At 36.8% G+C, this 23,210-nt stretch overlaps 1 protein-coding gene across 18 annotated transcripts in view; it reads left to right on the top strand.

The window, feature by feature from the left end:
- Zbtb20 (zinc finger and BTB domain containing 20) overlaps positions 1 to 23,210 on the top strand; it is an 815,899-nt gene that overhangs the window by 617,434 nt on the left and 175,255 nt on the right. For 14 of the 18 annotated variants that reach the window (XR_012447949.1, XR_012447943.1, XR_012447939.1 and 11 more), the window contains one exon: positions 14,117 to 14,156. The exons of 1 other annotated variant lie outside the window; for it this stretch is intronic. Coding sequence is in view for 6 of the 17 variants with exons in the window: in XM_074073198.1 (XP_073929299.1) it covers positions 14,155 to 14,156 (2 nt within the window). In the remaining 11 variants the exon portion in view is untranslated. Of the gene's footprint in view, positions 1 to 4,470; positions 4,507 to 14,116; positions 14,157 to 23,210 lie in introns of all 18 variants that reach the window. 3 more of the 18 variants (XR_012447950.1, XR_012447938.1, XR_012447942.1) reach the window with 1 other exon arrangement.

Genomic DNA, 23,210 nt, shown 5'->3' with positions numbered 1-23,210 from the left:
AGTCTCAGCCTCCAGAGTACTGGGATCACAGGTATGCAACCATGACACCTAGCTAGTATGAATTTTTTTTCTCCATCCAAGAAGACTAGGCTAAAAAGTTGGTGCTTGGTTAGAGAATAATTTTAGGTACTATGCAGATCACTGTGCAGCTAATCTCTCATGTCCTATGTATTTACTTGATCCTGGGTGTCTCTCTATGGTGTTCATAAGGACAGCTCTGTCCCTTTGGGCCCTGTCTCCATATGTCATCCTAGCAAAGTAACCAACCATGTTATTCATTGTGAGATACCATGCTCTAGTTATCCTTTACTTGCTTGAGTGGACTGAGATGAACATAATATGCAGGATTTAGTAGTTTCCTGAACCCTGTGAGAATTCCTAAGCTCCTTTGCTTGGTGCTATCTATACATAAGTTCAAAAAAGTAGCTTTGGGAGAATTTTAATAAGCAATTCTAAAGAAGTCCTCTTTTGTTTGTAAATACAAATCCTTGCAGAATTCCATCCCCCATCTCCCCCCCACCCCCAATTCCTGATCCTATTATAGCTCTTTCCAGCAATGCTAAAACCCAGCTGGTCTGGAGATTAATATGACCAGACATACCATGAATTTTTTAAATCTCAAAAGTCCCAGTTTCTCCTTCTTCATCAATCAAATATAGGATATATATGTGTGTGTGCATGTGTGTTTATGCAGTATATTATCATAAGTCTTCTCTAAAAATTTTTTTTGGTCTCACTGTCCTCTAAAATTAATCCTAAATGTTTCTTGTTATAGAAGTAGAAGAAAGGACCCAAAGAATAGAAGGGAAATTTGAAGTGATGGAAGATGGAAAGAGAAAGTACACTAGGAAAGAAGGGAAACCAATGAGGAGGTGGAAAATAGTAATTTCCCTAGTCTCCTGAGAGCACTTTTAGGTTTGGTATTGATATTCCTTTCACCTAATGCCCTCAAATAATGACCTCTTCCTCTTCCCAACAACATACATATATATGTTCCTTTCACTGCTAGCAAACATTGTCTACCTGCCTATCAGGTTAAAATCTCTTTTCCATCATCTTAACATCCTTTCCAACCTACAAAGCCCCATACCATTGACCCAGGGGACTTGTATCCATTGCTATTAGCTCCACATATTCCATACACCATGCTGGCATGGAGAGTGTTAATGCCTATATAAGTCTGGAAGAACTTAAGCAACAATTTGGCTTTACTTCATTAACATTCAAAATATAAACAGGTAAACTACATGTTGAATTCATTAAATTCTTCCTCCACTGTTTAGAGATATAAAAACTGCATTTTTTAAAAAAGGGATTGATTGGTGTCATGTACATATTTTGTTCACTTCTGTTTATGCAAGATAATAAGAGTATTAACATGGAAGATGAATAATGGTATTTATAATTCCATCACCACTGTTTATATAAGATGAAAATGTCTGAAAAGAAACGCTCTCCACATATGCTAAATTCTTCTTTTGTTGTTAAGGCATGTAAGAAGAAAAATAAATTTTAAAAAGTGAGGAAAGTTATTGCTTTTACATCATTTTCCTAGGGTGGTCAGGTTCAGAACATACTAAATAAAATGGAGGAGGTATCTCCTTTCAAGGAACATAGGGACCAGGGATGTGTACTTCATTAAATTCTCTCTGAGGTTCAGATTACTTGAGTAAGGTGTGGTCCCCTGTTGAATGTTGAAAATCTTCTCTATGGGAGAATGGCAAGTCCTGTGTCAACTAGATCAGTGACTTGTAATGTGCTTGTAACTTGAGAAATGCTTCTTCAGTTCTGAAGCCCCGTTTTTCATTGTTCCATAAAAGAAAGGAAAAAATGGTCCTTCGGGTCAGGTTGTGAGGACCCACATCAAAAACTTGAAAAGTTCTAGATAGGCTTTTATGTTATTTCCATGGCTGTTTGGGAAAGAAAGGGTAATTAGCAGTAGGAAAAATTAGCTGAGTTGATAATATTAGGCTATGAAGGGTCAAGCCATTCATGAGGAGTTAATGGTTATCATAGAGTAAGTAAAAAGGAGTTAGTAAAGAAGACAAAGAAGGCTTATTTGGGACAGCTTGCTATATTTATGATAACTTGTCTGAACTGAACTAACAACTACAATTGGAAACATAAAAATTCCCTAAGACGTACATTGGGGTAGAATATCCTTGAGGAGCAAAAGTAGAATCTGAATGCCAAAGTAATCAATAACAGGCTCTAAAAATTATCTGTTGAGCTAATGAATAGATACACGACTTCATCTGGAAAATACTTTTCATATTCTCCTTTATCTAAACTAACTCTCAAGGTTAGTTCAGAAACTTTATTAGCCTCAGTTATGAGTTGAATTTTAACAAGGGCATAAAGTCGTTAATTTATTCCCTTTAATCTCCATTCCCATTCCTTATCCTGTCCACCTCCATAGGTAACCATATTTTATTGTCAATTTTACCAGTTTTGCATGAAAGGGATAGGAGATGAAGCTAGAAAAATTGTGAGATGTATACTTTATTGGATCTTGTAGACCATGCTAAAGGCTTTGAAATCCCAAGTATCAGAGAGACTGAAAATTCTAATGGCCGGGAGGGTCTTTGAAATCACAGCAACCACCCTCTGCAGCAGGATGACCAAATGAGGCAGTTTCAACCAAAGGCTAGAGCCTTAGAGTTTGGTTTAGGCTATGTCAAATATAAAATTCCCAACTAGTGTGAATAAAAATAAACTGTGCCTCACTGGGTCTTCCTTTCATGTCCACTAGGCCATTTTACTCACCTGATACTCCCTTTGACAGCCATACCTAAGAGAAGCTCAGGAAGCAATAGCAAATGTATTTTAGAGCTTTCATAAGGGTCCAGGAGGTTTCACAAAGTTCCAAATTATAGGATTTAAGTCACCTTAAACAAGAACTTTAAATATTAGATAGGTTTTCCTTTATACTAATTGTCTACTAAAGTAAGAAGCATAGAATATGAGGATATTTGATAATATGTGCATACATCACTTTGCGGAGGAAAGAGAGGTTGAAAGTCCAAATAAGACTGGCATGCTCTCTGTTCAAGTGCTACTGAAGTGAATGAACCTGGCACACATATTCTGGAGAATGAGAGAAATCTGATAGTTTGCCTAAGGAGGGACATTCAGAAGAGGTCATTTTCTTGTCTATTTGTGTCTAAATCATTAAAACTTGAAGCTGTGTCTAGCAGAAAGGAGGGAAATAGGCCTAGAATTTTTCTTGTCACCAAGACTTAAAAAAATCTGATTTTCATAAGCTTCTAGCAAGACCTAGACTTGCCTAACTCCATTTGTCTAGTTAAGATGCATTTCTATGGTTCATCCATGGAGGTTTGTAGCAGGATCTTATACTTCCTGTCTAAACTAACGATATTCCTTTCTTTTGCCATGGAAAAACACTGTACACTATCTACATTATGTTAAAGGTGGGGTTTTTTTTTTAACACATGGACATATTCAGTAAATGCTTTTGCAGTTCCATCACGTTGAGAAGCTGATTCCATTAAATCCCCCACCATTATCATGTTTCATTTTTTCTTTTTTGAAAAGTTAGAAAATAGTGATCTTAGGGTTTTCAAGGCTTTCACTTTAGCAAAAAATAAATAAATAAATAAATCTGGAAAAACATGAGTCTATTTCTTGAAATGGAAAATAAGATGAGTTATGTCATTCTCTACTCAGTCCTTTCTCTTGAAGCTGTTCAAGATATGCAAGGAGGTTGTGGATCCTTTTTATTTTGTTTTCTGGCAACAGGGTTTTTTAAAACATGTTCTAACTATCGATCAAACTTCTTTATCTCAATATTGTTTATGTATTATTTGTTATTTAAAATATGCCCTGAAAGTATTTGAATAAAGGACCTGAAAGTGTTTCATTCAAGGATTTTTGACTATTTCTGCACCCACAGATAAAATGCTGTTTGATAACATTTTAGGGTCACACTGCTGTTTTGAATTAGGACAGAAGCATCTCTGCTCTTCCCAACACTAAGCTTTCTTCACTGTGAGGGAAAAATCATATGATATTGCTGCTGCTGGGTCATTTAAAGCATTGAGTGGATGTGTGAAATGAGAGAAAAAATGCTCAGTATGGGGTTAATTAGCTCTGTGGGGTTGTGGGTGGGTCACTTCCTCAGGACCAAATCATGCAGGAGGAACCATGCATGTGCACACTCACAAAATTAAAAGAAAGCTGTGAACCTTTAGACTCAGAGACACAAATTGATTGGAAATAAGAAAGGAACCCTTTTGTGCTGTGAGTCCTTTGGGCTTCGTTGGTCAGAGACAAATGGACTTTCCTTGAAGTGTCTGGGGCACGCCACTATCAGGTACTGAAAATGAATCCACAGATTGAGAAAGATCTGGCAAATCTAGGGTTGTTTTTTTTTCTTTTTTGAAACTTACATCTGCCGACCCTTTAAAAAATCGTATCTTATGAGTTTTTTAATATGTTTTTTTTTTCTAGGTCTCATCTTGGAAGCAACATAATTTCTTCCCAAAAGTATGGGTGAATCCTTTATATTTTCATAATTATGTTTCACAGACTGCTATGGGTTCCCTGCCAGCCGAGATCAGCTCAGCTTTGGTTCAGACTGAAGGATTCCCACTAGGTTGTTTACAGTCTAATCATTTCAGGAAGTGGGAGGCTAAAGAGCAGACGGGAAACATTCTAAATTCCTAAATCCTTAATAGGTGACTACAAGAATTCAGATATGTACAAGGAAATCTCACAGGCCAGGTTTTCTAGGGCAGGAAAGTATTGTAAAGCCTCACTGAGAATATGTTAACAAAGAGCCAGGAACCAGTGAAGATTAAACATGAAGAAAACACTAAGGATGAATATGTTAATAAAGTTTCAGTACAAACCGTTAGTGTTTTCATATTTCTACCTAAATTACTCTGAAATTAGTAGGAACAAAACTTCATAGTGTGTAAACAAAAAGTCTCAAAATGTTTATAACTTTTGAGAGGGAAAAGATATATATGGTGCATGCATATCTATGCAGATGATTTTATTTGAAATTAAACTATAAGCCAAATTGGATTTTTAAGGTAGAAGATGGTGAACAACTCTGGAAATTTTAAAAAGTGAAGGACATACCCACTCTTACCAACACAAATACATACTACCACCAGCAGCAGTAGCAGCAAATACCTCTCTTATTATAGATGATTTTTAAAAAAAAATCTAAATTTGGATCTTATAGAGACAGTTAAGAAAATGCAAATTCCCCTAAGAGGAAGTATTAAAAACAATTAAATTAATACAATTTTAGAAAACTGAGAGCAAGTTGTGGTTGGAAATGAAAGACAGTTGACTGAGAATGTCTCCAAAGAAACAATCCCAATCACATTTGTTCCTTTTCTTCAACTGCCTGATGATAGGAATTGTGGATGTGGAAATAAGAAGAGATCAAGAGAGGGAAGCAGGGAGTAGTAAGCCTTATGAATCCTAACAATCTACATTATCAGTTTATTGTGCTTTTCAAAATTCAAGTTACTGGTTAGCCTGACACCTTTTCTGCTTGGTTCCTTTCTGTCATTTTAAACAGCATAAGCAATGGCTACAAGCACCGACCATTATCATAGTTAGGTTGTCAAAGTTAGCTTAATGCTGACTTTATTTTCTGTCTGATACTGAACAAAATGTTTCTTTTGAAAGGTCTTAGACCTCTATCCTCCCAACTCCTGATCACAGTAATAACCAGCCTCAAGAAGTCATTAGTGAAGACTAGAACAATCTCCTATAACAAGTTGGCTATGAAGAAATTGGCATAGTTTGTCTCTTTGATTCGTGTCCTTAAGAAAATAATGGTTGCAAAATAAAACTGCATTTCTCTTTCAATCTCTTTTTTTAAAAACTAGATCTTTGCAAGTTACACTAGAACTGAGATTTTGGTTTTTTTTCCTAACAAAACTGGAATAATGCTAAAAGGTTATAATAGCCAAAGTCCATCTTTAGAAATAGCTTTCTTCTATAATGTACTCCCAATTTCTTATGTGTGGGTATTTTGACCTTCTTGGTGCCTTTGCTATGGCTGCTTGTTGATTGGTACATGCTACTGCTTTGCTTATACGAGTTGGGCAATAGTTCAGTGATCCAGTCCAATTCTGGGCCATAGATAGAATGGGCTCATCTTCTATTTAAGAAATGTGGCAAACTGCTTTAAATGATTTTAGTTCAGACAGGGTCATTGGAACTGTTCACTTGACCCTGTGCTGTATGTACTGAACACTTCTCCCGAGCACCAAAGCTGCAAGGTAAATAGACAAGAAAGCCGGTAACTTGCCACCCCTATTAGACCTTGGCCCTGAGTGTGTTAGTGGATTTTTGTTCTTAAACATAGGGGGTCCATTTTAAAGGAATTGTTCACTGGTTCTCCTGATGTCTTCTAAGATAGTCCTGGGAATATTAACAGTGAGTTCTTATATTATGTTCTGGACTTTTTTCCTAGTGTTTTCTTTAATTGGAAATGAATTTTTATGCATATTCAATACCAGGTTTATGAAATATTCAGCTAAACTTCTTAGATGTAAAAGAATGAATGGTTAGAATGTTTTTCTCTAGCTAATCATTATGCTAAAACTATAGTGCATCCTAGTACATTTCTCCTCAATTTTATTTGTGTCCTACACACGGTGAATTGAATCAAGACATAAGTACCATATATACTATTTTTGAATTTAATAGCTTACCATCTGTATTGCCTAATCCTCTTTTAACTTTGAAATGTATTTTACTAAACTGTATTGTGATTCTGTTTCACTTTTAGGGTCAACATTTTATAGAATTTTTATAAAATCATATAGAGTTAAACAAGACTAAAGAGGTATTGAATTCATCCTCCTGGCTGGAGGCAGAGCTACATTTATTCCATCCAAAATAGATGAGTGTCTTTCCTGTTTTTAAAGAACTATGAAGAAAGAAATTTCATAACTGCTTTTAGCAATTTATTTGATTATTTGCTACTTGACTGTTTTAGATGTTCATCTTTAGGTGTTAAATTCTTTACTGAACTGTTTAATACCATTTTGCCCTGGGACAAAAGTGCTGATCGTTATCCTCTTTGTAAAGACTCTTCTTATAGTCAGAAAACTCTGAAGGAACACCTCAGCTTTCTCTTCCCTAAGCTAAATTATCCCAGATTTTAAAAATATTTTCTTATGTTTTTATAGCTCTGTCTGTACCCAAGTGGCAAAGGGGACTATTTTTAAAAGTTCTGCCATATATGTTGTTACCTCTGAGAAAAGGACTGCATATTTTAATTTCACTGTGCTGGTGTGGAAATAGCCACAACACTTTCATTATATTCTGATGGACAGATCATTTGTGTTCATTTAACCTTGAGGTTTAAACTTGTTCCCAAAAAAGCAACTGACTCATAGCATTGGCTAGGCTCAAGAATAAAGAGCATTAGTTTTCCTAATCGTAAAGCTCATCTTGCCCCGACTCCTAAAATGCACTAAAGTTAACTTTTCCTTGACCTCTCTTCAGTGCTATTTATTTACCGATTTAACAACTTTTTTCTGTCATCTTTGTCTCCTAAAATAGATGGACGACATTTATTCAACAAACACTGGAGTGTCACGTTGTGTTTAACACACTATGCAAGACTTGGGAGAGTCAAGTGTGAACTGTTAAAGGCTGAGACATAGATGTCCTAAGCATGCTTGGGGAGGAGCAAAGAAGCTGTCATAGTATATAAAGAAATAGTGGAGGGAACAACATTTTAAGAAACTCGAGATATAGTCTGGCCTGATTGTGAAAGGTCTTGGATTCTTTTAAGCAAATAGTTGGTAGTAACAAGAACAAAAGTAACATTTTCCAGTCTATAATACAGAAAACTCTATAACACAAAAAAGCTTTTTCCAAGACTTCAAAACATAGACTTTTCTCTCGTTATCCTCATGGTTTAATATCTAGCAGATCCTTAGGTACAGGTATAATACATATACATATATATATACGGTTAATATATATCTTTTGATATAATTTAGTGTTATAATTTTATTTTTAGTGCTTTAATTTTTCTCTTTGTATGGTTTTTAAACATGTCTTAAACACTTGAAGTAACCATTTGAGTAAAGATAGCTCTGATCTGAATGTTTCTTCTTCTTGCTGTGCCTGTATTTATCCAAAGCCCTGTGTACCACTAGCATGTTATTTTCTGTTTATACACCCAAAAAGTTTTGGGATGAGTAGCATTAATGGTAGGCTGTGAACAGCATTATGATCAAATGCTTGCTGCTGATTGGGCCACTTGATAATACTGCCAGACCTTTTCGATTTACAATAATAGGTCAAAGGTCCCAATGCCCAATCCATTTGGAATATATAAAACTACAACTTCAGGAATTTGAGATATGGAGAAAGAAGTTATCTGGAATCAGATTATAAAATGTTCCTAAAAATGCTTAAAAGTCTGATCTACTTTAGGAGCTGTAAGAAACCACCCTAAATGTAAACGAATTCAGCCCCCTCCACCCCACCCATCACTACTGCTTTCACTTCTTTCTAGTTTCTCAGACCCCACATCTGTAAGAATCAGAAAGGTCAGGACTTGTGTAGAATGTTAAATTGTGTTTTGGCAAAGGCTCAGAAATAGTCCCAGACCTAATTGTCAAATGTTAGTTTTTAAATCCTCTCACTTTATTGATCATTGATATTTATTAATCACTTATTTCATCATCTAAATTTATTTTTTGATGGTATTGGAGTTTTGAGCACATAGTCTCATGCTTGCTAGGCAAGTGCTCTACACTTGAGCTATGCTCCCAACCCTTTTTTGATTTAGTTATTTTTTAGGTAGGGTCTTAAATTTTAGCCAGGGTAGGCCTCAGACCATTATCCTTCTACCATAATCCCATGTATTTGGGATCATGAGCGTGTACCACCATGTTGAGTCGCACTAACTTTTTGCCTGGGCTGGCCTTGAACCATGATCCTCTCAATCTCTACTTTCTGAGTAGCTGAGATTACAGATGTGAGCCACTGCACTCAGCTTCAACATTAAATTTTTGAAGGAAGGCATCTTTCAGAGTTGTTATAATAGCATTTTTCTGGTTCCCTTATCATTTTTCTTGAGTTAGATCTAAAACAATATGGTCTTGGAAAATAGACCTCAATTTATGAATGACCATTTTCTATGACTGACCAAAAGAAATGAAAATACTTGAAGAAACTGGTCTTTAAGAGACTTAAGGGACATGATGAGAGATTGCAAATGCCCCATATGCACATATGAATAGCCCATCTGATTTTAACTTGTAAACTTTTGCTGGATAGAAAATAGGGAATTAAAATCTCCCAAATGTAGGGTACATGATATGTCATTAAGTCTAGCATAAAATTTCTTGAATCTGTCAGATAAAGGAAATCATGTATCCAGGGTGAAAATAGAATATCAATTGATAGGAATCTATGAAACTGGCACTTAATTCTGAGAGAAATATGAATCTAAAAATCCAGGAGTACTTCAGCCTTTGAAAATACTGGAAGTCGGAAAGGTATTAACAAAGGTTTTTCTATAAGGTAAAAATCTCCATACTCCTGTTTGGCATGACCCCCACATAAGAATTAATTAATGCAAGAAATATTAAAACACTATCTCTACCCATAGAAAGCAAAGATATAAACCCACCTAAGTTCTAGAGAGATTAGCTGAAGAAAAAGATTGAAAGATTAAAGACATGTCTAAGAGATCATTCCTGTCCTGTTGTCACACCTTTTACCCTTTTCAGCTAGAAGGATAAAGTGTTCAACTTCAGTTCATCTGAATTCTTCAGTTCTGTCATCAGTGCCGTGACACATTCTAATTTTCTGATTCATTTGTGATGAATAAGCTCTCCCTCTTCTATTCACAATCCCTTAAAGTAACCAATTTTGTGAGTGAGTTATGATTACTTATTTTTCATTTTATTATTGCACTATTATTGTTCCCTCTTAGCAAAGTTTGTCTTACTCACTCTTCATAACCCAGTGTGAGTCCATGTGCAGAAAAGCCGTTGGCCAGTAGCGTTGCCTAGGCTTGGAGTTAGTCAAGAGGAATGAGAGACTGACAACTCGAATTCTGTTTTTAACCCAGCCAGCTACCTCAGCTGGCAAGCAGCTCAGCTTCCTCACCATAAAATGGGTATAATAATAGCTTTCCCTTACCACTGTGAAATATTTAGAATGCAAATCAAGCCAAACCTGTTTCCTTCCAAAGAGAAGTTTAAACCAGCCTGCATAATCCTGAATGAGCCCAGATTTCAAGGGGAAACATAAAGTGGAAACACCTAGAGGTAGTATAATTTAGTGGTTAAAAATATGTAGACTTTGGAATGGTGCAGACTTAGATACCAGCAGCTGTGTGATTTGAGGTAAATTCCTAATTTCTCCAATCTCCTTTTTTCTTCCAATAAATTGGAAATAACAGTATTTTCTCTTGTAGGGAGGATTAAATGATAATACTGTTACCAACACTTCTGAAACTTCCACTTGGGTGACTCTCAATTAGAGTGATCCAGTAGTCAGAGTGCCTGCTGGGACCCTGTTGGTGGAAACAGTCTGCCATAAACAAGACTTCTCAGTCAGGTCTCAGGTGTCACCCTAAAAATACATACAAATTTTTCTTTCCACTCCTCAACCTATTCTTGTTTATTTCACTAAACTGAAAGTACCAGGAGAACAAGAAGAGTATCTGTTTTGTTTCTTTTATAACATCCAAGAAATAATTATTGGATGAATGAATGCACTTTCAAACAAGAGTCTTAAGTTACTTACCCACAAGAAAAACCTGGCCCTCTAGGAAGACAACAATGTCGTAGTATTTTGTGGCTTTGTGCACTCTGTGTTACTCTCTCCGCATCCCTAGGTATACTCATATCCACACTGGAGAAGCATTTACTTACTTACCAAGATGCCTGAGACCACACTGTTTACTGTCAGTAAATAGTAACTCTTCTTATCGTTATCAAGCTTCTGCTGTGTACCCCCTTGTGGTAACAGCTCTGTAGTCATTTTAAAAAGAAATTCTAAAGGATTAAGAAGATGGAGGTCTATGAGACTTTGATGGAGTCACACACTCTTACCCACTTAGAGCTCTGGTTTTGGGTTTTTTGTTGCTGTTGTTGCTGCTTCTTCTTGTTTTTTACTCCTGGCTTTAGCTTGTCACATTTTTTTAAAACTTCCTGGAGGCAATTTAAAGATAATTTTCTGTCCTCACCCACCAGGCTAAGGGACAGTAACCTAGGATTCATAGATGGCCTTCATGGTAATCAGAAGTTCCTTAAAACTTGGTGTTTTTGAGTTTTCTTGGAAGAGGGATTCTCCTAAGAATCTGTATCACCTCTAGATGTTGAAAAACATGTCCCTAGAATGTTACTTGAATTGAAATTAAAAATCAGTAATCTTTGCAGTTACAACTAATACTTTCAGTTTCTTGGATATTGACACTTCATAATAATTCCATGTGGGAATCATGAAACCAAAATTGGACTTCACTACATGTCACCCATCTTGCCTGTCACCATACTCACCATTGTTTTAATGTCCTGAATTATTTGGCTTTACAGTTTACATTCTTTGCTACATATTTGTAGGCAGATGTTTTAAATCTATACCAGGCATGGTGGCATATACCTGTAATCTCAGCACATGAGAGGCTGAGGCAGGAGAATTGTGAGTACAAGACCAGTCTTGGCTACATAGCAAGACCCTGTCTCAAAAATAAGAAGTTTTAAATCTTGTGTAGAACTATTATAAATAATTCTTTGCATTTCATATAAAAACAATTTACAGATGTATAAAGTGAATATCATTGAAGTAGAAAGAGCACTCAATAACAGCAATTTCAACTGGACAAAAGTAAATCTATATAGATTAATACATATTCCACAATTGTATAGCAGATTGTAATTCAATCAAGGGGTCTTTTGACTTGTATAGACATTTATGAATTGTGTAAGAACTATAATATTAAATGTTCACCCTTAGTATTAATTTTGGAATCACTATTATTGTTTTGCACCAATATGTAAAGACAACAATTATATCCAATACAAATTTTAATTTAACTTGGCTTTAATTTGTCTTAGACTGTGACATACACTGATTTTTCTCTCTATCTTGGATTCTTCTTGTTGGCAGCCTGTATGTCATTTGACATCAGGAAAGATAGTTTTCCATCCCAGACTTTGATACATTGGTATATTTTGATCATAACAAAAATTTAACTTTAATTAATTTTATGAATAAGTGTTCCTTGAAATTTAGAAAAGAAAGTTACCTGCTTACATATAAGAACGTAAACACCATATATAATTTTAAAAGAACATAACGTGTTATTGAGGAGGGAGAACACAAAGAAAATTCTAAAGAAAGAAGAGAGGAAAGGAAAGAGGAAAAGGGGGGAAAAACAGTGCAGCAGGCCAGTGGCTTGGCATGTAGAAAAGACAAGAATGTAACAAAACATAGAGCTTTACAGTCTTTGAAGACTAATCAGTTTTTATTTTGTATTTCAGTTTTATATGTACTTTTAATAATTCATATGTGATCTAATTATCTTGCTTAATATTTCATTAAATCCATCAATTTTGTGAAACAAAGTATGGAAGACTCCCAGCCTCTCTAGTGCTGGTGTGCCTTATGGTCTGGCTATGGATTTTCTTCTTAATCCTTCTTGTCTCAGGAGGGGACCATCACCCTTTACACCTGCATATACATGGACAGGTTACACATGAGCCACATAGAGAATACCATTTCTTTGCAGAAATCTCTACTGTGGTGCATTTTTCCAGGAAACTTTCTGGAAAGTAATGTTTCTTAAATTACTTGTTTTCTATTTTAGCATTTTTCAGTGCAAAGTTACTTGATCGGGTCCTTCTTCTCAATCTCCTTTAAGAAAGTTTGTTTCACATATTTCTGGGATCCTTATTTGAAATGGTTAAAATCATCCTGTTAGACGGACAAGAATTCAATAAGACTTTGATAATATATTAAGTCTGTGATATGTTCTAATGGAGCCTAGGTAGGCCCCATTTCGCTTTGTTTATTAATTTCTTGTGGCTCTTTTGTTACTTTAATTTTATCCTTCTATAAAAGAACCTTATCAAAATAATGGTTGGTATACTAGTCCTATAATACGTTGTTTGGCATGTAATTTCAAGATTGTAAAGGAGAATTATTGGATTTTAAACATAGAATGAGAAACTGTCAAAATCAACTCCCCAAAATCTGAAATTTTCATTAGAGATGCATTTTGGGGGACAGATGGTTTATTTTAAAATCATTTTGTCCTGTGATTTCCTGCCACAAAGGGACATTTGTAGGCTGGCAAGAAGAGGTAGGGGAGGCATTATCACAAAGAGAAGCCCACTGCCTACCAAGCATGAGGCCCTGAGTTCAAACCCCAGTACTACCTACTCCCCCTCGAAAAAAAAGAAAAGACAAAAGAAGCCCAGGCAATGAGTTCTCAGTATTAGTGAAGCTTAGTAATGCATGAATGTGTTGAATTTGTCCAGAAGGTCTTTTTGGCATTAAACATACTAAATTTACTCTTAAAGAGATAAGATATATCAGGATTTAACTCATCTTCGTCAAAATTAGCTGAAATTAATGTTGTATTATGTAGTAAAGCTTTTATCTGTTCTAGTCAGGGCTGCCCAAGAGAACTTTCTGCAATGGTAGAAATTTTCTGAATCTGTGCTGTTTATGAAGGCAGCCACAAACCATATGTGACTGTTGAGCACTTGAAATGTGACTAGTGCTACTGATGATCTAAATGTTTAGGTTTTTATTAAATTTAAGGAACCTAAATTTAGACAGATGTGGCTAGTGGTCACTGTATTAAATAGTAGTACAACTCTAGAAAATTCTGTATGATACATATCAGAGTGAAATTGACAAAAAGCTTGGCTTGCTTTCTGCTGGGAAGTACTGTACTTGGTCATCATAGCACAGGGTCACACCACTGGAAATTTTCCATAAGGCTCAATCCCTTTATTTTGGGGCCACAGGTGACAAAATGGGCTCCTTTAGAAATACCCAGTTCCATAGGTACTTAAATTTGCTTTTCTTCTCTTCACTGTGTCATTGTGTATTTAATTCATTGTTTTCTCTTGCTTTTCAGTTCCTTGACCATCAGTCTGTTGCCTGCCCCCTCTTTTTATGTAAGTAAAACTGGTTTCTTTATCTTTAAAAAAAAAAAAGTGGGCTTTATTGGCATATTTTCTACTTTACTTTGTGTTTCTAGTGCTTCTTTGGTGTGCATTTAATTTTTTCGCTTTGTGTGTGTGTGTGTTTGGAGTCAATATTGTTGGTGGTATGTGAGCTGCTGCCTACTGGTCTCCAAGGGGGTGTGTCTTCTGCTCACAGTGGGCATGGGCAGAAGGAAAGGAAGCAGGGTTTCCCTGAAAAGGAACGCATTTAAAAATAATGTTTAAGTGGCAAGTTGCCATCTATGAGGGAGCTGAAAAGAGCAGTGGCCCAGCCACTGAACTTCTGTAAAGACTGCCCTTTACTTTGCCACAGCTGCTATTTGCTGAAATCCCTGCTCTTCTAAACTGGGGCTTACATTCTGCAGCCAGATATCAGCAACAATTGGGCTTTTGCTCTGCTGTCAATCAATGGGCAATTATTTATTCTTCAGTTATTCACCCATCCCTAGGTCCAACAGTTTTTAATTTTAACTTCTAGATCAGAGCTTTCATTTATTGACAAAATTTATAATATCCTTTTACTAAGAAGTACAAGACTGAAAAGTAAATAGGCCAAAATTTTGTGCAAAATTATAAAGTCTAGTAGAAAAAAAAATAAAAAGAAATCCAGGACTCACATGTGCTAGGAGGTTTCTACAAGTTACTCCTATTTTTTAGAAAAGATAGGAAGTCATTTGGAAAGGAAGGGAAGGGAGGGAGGGAGGGAGGGAGGAAGGAAGGAAGGAAGGAAGGAAGGAAGGGAGGAAGGAAGGAAGGAAAGACCTGGTTTCAATTGAAAAAAAGAGAGAACATTTATTATTTAAACATGAGACCAGGCTATAATGATTGGATTTGGATAAATTTTCTTTTGAACTGCTTGAAAGTGATTCTGGGGCAGTGAAACCAAATAATCAAAATCACAACAAGAGACGCCACCCAAGAAATCCTACGGGGAGTGAAATCACCTAGTATGATAAATAATCAGCATGCTTCTGGCTGCATCTTGCTCTCTGGTGCACACTATCCCTTATTCACAGCATTGTATCTTACTCAACTGACTCTTGACTCCAAGTATTTCTCTGTTAAAATCATGTGCACAGAAAGGAGGTTCCCATGGCTCTTTTGCTTGTGTGTAGCTTCCACTAACCTTCCTAGAAGCTAGTAGCAAAAATATTCAGGGGATCAGAATCCACCAAAGGATGCTAAGGATAAAGTCGGAGGTGACATTTTATGTGACAAAGAAAGGAGATTGATTAGACTCTCCAAAGACTGGTGCTGTGTGTAATGCATTTATACAACAGGAGTGGGTTCTCCCTGCCCCCCGACAAGTCTTATTATTCTGTTCTCCGTGTTGATAGAGTGGGTCTGTTAATGCTTTAAAGCATGTCAGTGTGCATACTTATGGTTACCACTTTGCATCTTCACATCCTTCACCTCAGTTACCTAGCACTGCATATTTCTAGTCCTCTGGACTGGCGAATCATTTTTGTTAAAATTCTTTTGTGTAAAAACAGTTCACATAATAGCTCTGTGTTAGACAAGACATTAATCCTCACATCACCAGGATGAGTCAGCACCATGCACTCCTGCCTGCCTGGCTCAGCTATTATGACGTCAGTGCTTTAGGGCAAGCCTGAGATACAAGCTGTATAGAAGACCTGTGTCACCAATTGGAAATCAAGGGGGGAGACCTTTGAGGTTAAAAAAAAAAAAAAAACATAATTGAAAGGCTGCCTCTGGCTCATAGGAAAATGTGAAACTGATTGTATGCTATATCAGCCATCAGTTAAACAGCTTCTAGAGAGATCCTATTTTTTAAGCCGAGCTAAGGCTGAAAAAAGACCTGTAGTGAGCTGATAGTTCATTTGTGTGCATATGACCTTGTCCCACCTCTGAGTCAGGCTTCATGCTTGCTTGGATTGTTCCAAATCCTAAAGGCTACCTCTATGTCAGCAGAGTGACAGGGCCTGTGACAGCCCTGCTATCCTCAGTGCCCCATGGACACAGCTGATGGCTCCAGGGGTGATGCCCCAGAGGCCCATCAAAAGGAAAGGAAATGTTTCTTGGGAACAGAGCAGAACATTATCTCCCCAGTGTATCTCGCTCCAAGTACCTCTTCAATGGCTATCTCTGGACAGGTACAGAATTCAGCCTGTTTGACCTTCTCTCCTTAGCACTGCATTTAGTCCAATGTCCCAGTCTGGATTTGACCCAGATTTGAAGAGGAACTAAATAGTTGCCAGGCTTTCCCCCAAGAGTTTTCCATTCCATTACTCTTTAGCAGAAACAAAAAGAAGCCCTCCATAACCTGTCCTGCTGCCTTGAACCAGGTAGCACAGTCCTGCCCTACTTAGGGATCCCAGTTCTTATAAGTTAGGCCTCCCTACAATTCAAAGTCAGATACATTCTCAGGATGGTACCTTTCAGTATTAAAAATGGAGCACTGAAAATGGTGGTCATTTACCACCTAAGTGGCATTCTAACTTAAAAGGACATTCATCCATTCCTACCTTGAGTTCACCCCGGAAACACTAGCCCCCCTGATAACTATTAGAAAGTGCCTTGCTGCTGGGATATTCTGCCTTCATTAGATTGCTGATAGTCTCCTACCACGTGTATAAAGCTAATGCTACTGCTTGGCTTAGTTTTGATTAATTACCATGTATAGCTATTTATTTAGTTTCCAGTCAACAAACATTTAGGGAAAGCTTGATTCTGCGAACTCCAAGATCATAAGAAATGCTCCCTTTCATTAAAAATCTCACAATCTGGGGCTGGAGGTATAGCTCAGGGGTAGATCAAGTGTCTAGCAGGTGCAAAGACCTGGGTTAGAACCCCAACACTGAAAAGAAAAATAATCTCACCATCTGCTAAAGCAGATAATAAGTGAATAAATGCTATCTCATGTGACAGGTTTTGAATACCTAATGTATAGAAGAGAATGAAAAAAGAGTGCCCACCTGCATGTAGAAAGATACCCATGCTAGTTCTTAAAGCCAAAAGAGTGAATAGGTTATTACCAGGTGGGCATAGGAGAAGGGAAGAATCAGGGCCCATAATCAGGAAAATAACAAGAACATTTAGAAGTCAGGAAGCACCAAGTAGCAGCCAGATCCAGAGCACTGAGTTGAGTTGGCTGGTGCTGGAATAGTTGAAAGAGGACATGAGAGATGGAATTGGGAAGTAGGCAGGAGGCAGATCCAGAGAGCCTCATAAGCCATGCAAAGGAATTTGGACTTACTCCGGAAGACTTGAGAGACTTAAAAAGAAATTTAAGCAAGTTTATGTTCTAGAAAGAACACTCTAATGATAGTACAGATGGCTGGCTGAGAATAGGGAGACCAGGTCAAAGATGAAAATGGAGGGCCTGAACTGTGTAGTGAGGTTGGAATGGACATAGGCATTAACATTTGCATAATTTTAACCTATCTTGGCCCACTGCATAATCCTTGCCTTCTAGAAGAAAGGCTGATATGTTGTATGGGGCCAAATTTTAGACCAAAATACACCTCATGGGAGCTTCGCTGAAGACCTCCATTTGAACCTCTGAGCTATTGCCTACTAGTCTCCACTGGTTTGTGTCATCTGTGCACAGTGGACATGGGGCAAGAAGAAAAGGAGCAGATAAGATATTGCCAGTGTCCTGCTTTTCTTTTACTTGAAAATGAAACCATTTCTTATTAATGTCTCCCTAAAATCAATCAATGCCCCCATTTCATATCATTTTCCCATTGCTGCCTTTTTCTAAGTAGAATTTCCAAGCCATTGAAGTGAATGGCAACTTATGCACAGCCGCGTGTTAAAACAATTCGGTATATTCACTCCTTCTCTCTGAATTAGAGTTCACCATAAGTGTGCTTTTCTCTTGTTCACTTTGGGCTGCCAGGACAATTTAAAGGAAGTTTTTAACAGCTTATGTCTCACATACCATGTTCTCTTTTGCAAACGAGAGGATATGTGTGGGTGTGTTTAAGTCTTCTCTATATTGCTTTCTAGTGAAAGGTTTGAGAAGATGAACAAGATGAGGAGTAGGGACCTACTGAATGCCCGAGTCCCCCAGTGACCTGAGTGCAGAATGTAGGCTGGTGATCAGATGGTCAATTATGTGTTTGTCAAAACACAGTGGGCTGCATTCCAGACTGCCAGCTTTGGAGGCCCAGCTTCTGCCAACCAAATGTCATCTGGGAACATGCAACACTGGGCACTGTGAAGGAGTTTGAAATAGACCATGCCACAGCCAACCTACTGCCAGTCTTATAGCACCAATATGGCATGCACAGCCGGGCCCCATGTTTCAGAGCTCAGGAATTCGCTGTACTCAATTCAAGAGGTCAGATGGGTTCATGTTTTCAAAGACTATGTTCTCTGCTTTGAACACTGTGACTTGCTCCTCAGTAATTTCCAGGGGATTTTTCCAGTCACATCTCTGTGGAAACCACTCTTTTTGTGATGGTTATGAGAGCCTTGTAAATGTCCCAAAGGAGAGGGAAAAAAATAAACTTGCTCTAACAATGACTGTGATTCCTACAAGGGATTCCACTCTTAGGAAACTACATTAAAGGTGTATAGCTTTTAAAATATCAGGAACCACCTTGGCAACTTATAAAAAGCAGAAGGACTCTGCCTATTTTATAAAAGTGATTTGCATATACCTGCATAAATAATGTCCCCACCTGTACTTTTATGCATTTAGGTTGAATAAATTAAATTCAGTGATCTTTAAAATATTCACTGTCTTTCATTGCTCAGACACCATTTTTTCAGTACCCTTCCTCCTCATTTTTTCCCCTGTGATATTAGCCACTAATTTTTTTAAATCTTTTGACTAATTCACAGAATCAAAACTCTCTGCACACCAATCTACCACATTCAAGAACATTATTGCTCTCTACTTGCATTTCTCTAGCCATTCTACCTATCAGAAAATGAGTTCCATATATTTTTCATAAGAGAAAATGGAGGAATATATTACAAAGGTGAAAGCACCGAACAAGATCAGATTAAGCTATGCTACCTATATGTATATCCAAATTCACAACTCAGGGACACAATTATATTAACCTTTGTTTCCTTTGGCTACCACAAAGCCACTTCAAAAACCATCCAGCTACTAACCCATACCAATTATAACTTGGGCCCTCAAATCAGAGCCTGGTCAGTAGCCAGCCTCAACCACATTCATCCTGTAAGATATTATTAAGCACTTACTAAGTACAAAGAATTATGTTTAGTGGAGAGTTAAAACATAAAATAGGACATTGCCCTTGCTTGTTCTAAAATAACTTAAAATTTAATTAGGGAAACAATTTATACTGTTGTTTTTTGTATACACAAAAGACAATAAATGACTAAGTTCCAAAAAGAATTATATAATCCAGGAAGTACTATAGCATTACATTCTTGAAAGAAAGTCTTAAGGGCTGGAAAATTTCATGTAAAATGTGATTCAGCTAGATGTTGAAAAATGGCTAGAAGATAAAAATGAAGAGTAAGAGAATGATATTTGAAGCAAAAACATACACTTAAATGTTAAAGGAGCCTTTAAGTAGCACTAATTTTCCCATCCAAATTCTAAAATTATTTAAAAAAAAAAAGACAAAAGAATCAATAGCTGGGAGCCTGGGTGTGGTGGAGCATACCTGTAATTCCAAGCTTGCTCAGACAAAATTAGTGAGACCCTGCCTCAAAAACAACATACAAACAAAAGGGCTGAGGGTATGGCTCAATGACAGAGCATTTGCCTAGCATGCTGGGGGTCCTATTGGAGGTCAATCTCCAATATTACCAAAAATAAAAAAGTTTGATAGCTAAGGAACCAAAAGGTTTATACATTTTTCATTGAAAGGTATAGCTTAGTGCTATAAGCAAAATTGGTTCCTTGACTCCCTTCACTTCACTCTAAACTTTAGAAAAGCCCTCTCCAGGGAAAATTTGGATGTACATGTAAGCAACACTTTTCTAGGTCACTAACAGTCAGTAGTCCAAGTAGTAAAGGAAGAAAAGATACTAAACTCCCTCCCTTACAGAATTTGATAGCTAAATTACACCTAAATGAGAAATATGGATCAAGGACAGTTTTACCAATAAGATGAATAATCGCCATGGGGAAGTACAAGGAATGAGGAAAGAGGCAAGGAGTGTTTAGAAAACTTCTTTCTGAAAACTGGGCATGAGGATGATGCTCTCTTATCAACATGGAGATCCATAGCCTAGAAAGCAAGAGGAAGAAGTACTAAGTGAGATGAAAATAGGGACCAGAGCTAAGAGACCAAACAAAATTCCTATCTGTCTAAAGGGATACCCCCCCAGTTAGAATCAATAAGTCATAGTAGTGATCCAAGAACTATACTGAGAACTCCTTTTCTAAGTCTCAAACTCTGATCAATTGTAAAAGAGAGATAGAGATAGACATCAATTGAGCTTTATTGTGGTGAATGATTTGGAAGAATCAAAAGTGAGTTTGGGAATACCAGTAAGAAAACTATCATGGTAGACCACACAGGAAACAGTCTAAAGGTAGTGACCATGAGAATAGAGGAAAAATAAAGAAAGTGAGATAATTCAGAAGTAAAATAGATAGGCCTTTTGAGAGAAGTGGCACTCTGACTTCTGATTTTCAGCTTATAAAACTGTATGAAGATGGAGTCATTCACAGCTATATTTAGCACCATAGTAGGACTGGGATGAAGGGAATGTTGTAAATTCTGCTTTGAAATGTTGAGTGTTAAGTGCTTTTGATAGTTGTAATTGAGAATATTGAAATAGGCATTTGAATATATGCAACTGGCCTGGAATTAGAATTGAGATGAAGGCTGGAGGTATCAATTCAAGCAATCAGTGTGTGGTGGTAAATGAAGGTGTTGGCATGGATAATGCTACCTAGGATCAGAGTATGATTGAAAAGAATTCTTAATATCTAATCAGCTAGTACAGAAAAATGAGAACCATAAAGTACCCTCAGAAGGAGGGTATGGTTGTTCGTGCTTATAATCCCAGCACTAGCAAGACTGAGACAGGAGGATCACAAGATCACATAGGGAGACCCTGTCTCAAAAATAAAAATAAAAATAAAAAACATAGACTCTGAAGCCAGAGTTTCAGGGAGATGAGAGTTTCAGAAATAGTGTTCAGCAGTATAAAGCACTCATGACAAGTCAGGTAAGTCAAGGACTGAAAATCATACATGGGGTATATTATTTCAGCAATTAATGTTGACCTTAGCAAAAGCTGTTTTGTTTGAATGGAGTGGTAGAAGCAGTAACTTGCTTGCAATGGGATGAAAAGAAAGTGGGAGGTGAAGAAATAGAGAACAAATGTGAACAGCCCTTAGAAGTTTTGTTGTGAAGGAAAGGAAAATGAGCAGTGCAATATCTTGGGGGGTAAAGTAAGGTCAAAAGAAGGTTTAAAAATGGAAATAGTGATGCAGTTTCTATGATTATGGGAAGAATACAGTAGAGAAAAGAGATTTAACGTGCAGAAGAGAGATGTGGTGATTCCTGATAAGGCTAGAGAGAGCTTCCTGAATGTATGTGGAGGAATACCTCTTCTATTATTGCAAGGAAAAAGACATAAAAATAGGGGCAAATGCCAGACCTGTGTGGGCTTGTTGCTGACAAGTCACAAGATTTCCCACATGCTAACTCCTAAGGTGCATGATGCCAAGAATAAGTAGGGAGAAGGAGATCTGATGAAAGTAGAGATTTGAGATAGTTTAGAAGCCAAAAACAAAAACAAAAACATTGGTAGCATCCTCCTTAGTGGTATAGAAGACCCAGCTCTGTCCCCTCCTCCCTCTGAAAGAAATCTAATTAATTACAAAAGACCTTAAGTAGCAGCTCATCCTCCTTATTCAAGGGAACTCCCATTTGAAATGCATAAGTGAGCCTCTATTCCTAATGGTGATCTATACCATCAGCTTCCACAAACATATTCCAAACCTGGACACGTATCAGAACACTACAGATTAGTTAAACTCTAGCTGCAGACATTGTAAGAAAGATATAAAGAGGATCTGAAGTTGGTAGAAATTCCAAATTTCCCACTAGAAGTAGGACTTTACTCAGACTTGTTCTGAGTATTATAAAATGATGGCTTTGAAAGAGATGGCAGCAGTAATGACTTCCTTAAACATTCCATTCTGCTACATTCCCTTTAGGAAATGACATTAGGACCATTTGACTCAAAAACAAAACTGCAGATACATCTGGGGTAAAATTTGGCAGATGTTGAGTGAAACAGCTGTATTTTTTTTTTAATATTTACTTATATCATGATTGTATAATTCACATTTATTTAAAATATTAAGAAAGTGTAGAGGAGAAAGCAGAAAACATCCATAATCCCACTACATAGGAAAAACTATTATTATCAATTTTTTCCATCACCTTCTTGTCTTCTGTAGATTTTAACATAATTCAGTACACATGAATTTCATATATATTCATATTCGTGTATAAGGATGTATCCTGTTTTTAACTCAATAGTATATAATACTTCCTTCTGTAATTACAGACTTTGTAAATATCACTGTAATATCTGAATATTATTCTGTCATATAAAAATCCCCAGAATTTACCTAACAATGCTCTAAAAATATTTAGGTATTTTTCCATTGTTTGGGCCTTTGTATTTTAAAATCCTTTAAAATAAGAATTACAATGCATACCTCAAATTATCAGACTTAAAGGAAACTTGAAACAATCAGTAATGTCACTCATCAAGATGATGAGTCAGGCAATGATGTCACCCTTTGTGAGTGCTAATACTTACGAATCCTATGGAAATCATACTGGAATTTCTAAACACTTGCTGCAGGGCTTCTCTGGGCTCTTCTTTCCCCCATAGTAAAAGTTCTAAATTTTAATTCTAAAAAAGTATACACGTAGTTTTATTTCAGTTTGATGCAATGCTGGTATATGTAAAGAACAAAGTAAAATTCTTTCAAAATCTCACAGCCAGGATAAGCACTCTAAACACTTGGGAACTGTACTTCCATACATATCTATTTATCTGTCTCTTTTATTTTCT

Source organism: Castor canadensis, chromosome 5 (assembly GCF_047511655.1).
Source record: "Castor canadensis chromosome 5, mCasCan1.hap1v2, whole genome shotgun sequence".
In the NCBI taxonomy this organism is placed as follows: domain Eukaryota; kingdom Metazoa; phylum Chordata; class Mammalia; order Rodentia; family Castoridae; genus Castor; species Castor canadensis.
The sequence above is the reverse complement of the archived record's forward strand: the minus strand, read 5'-3'. Positions and strand labels throughout refer to the sequence as shown.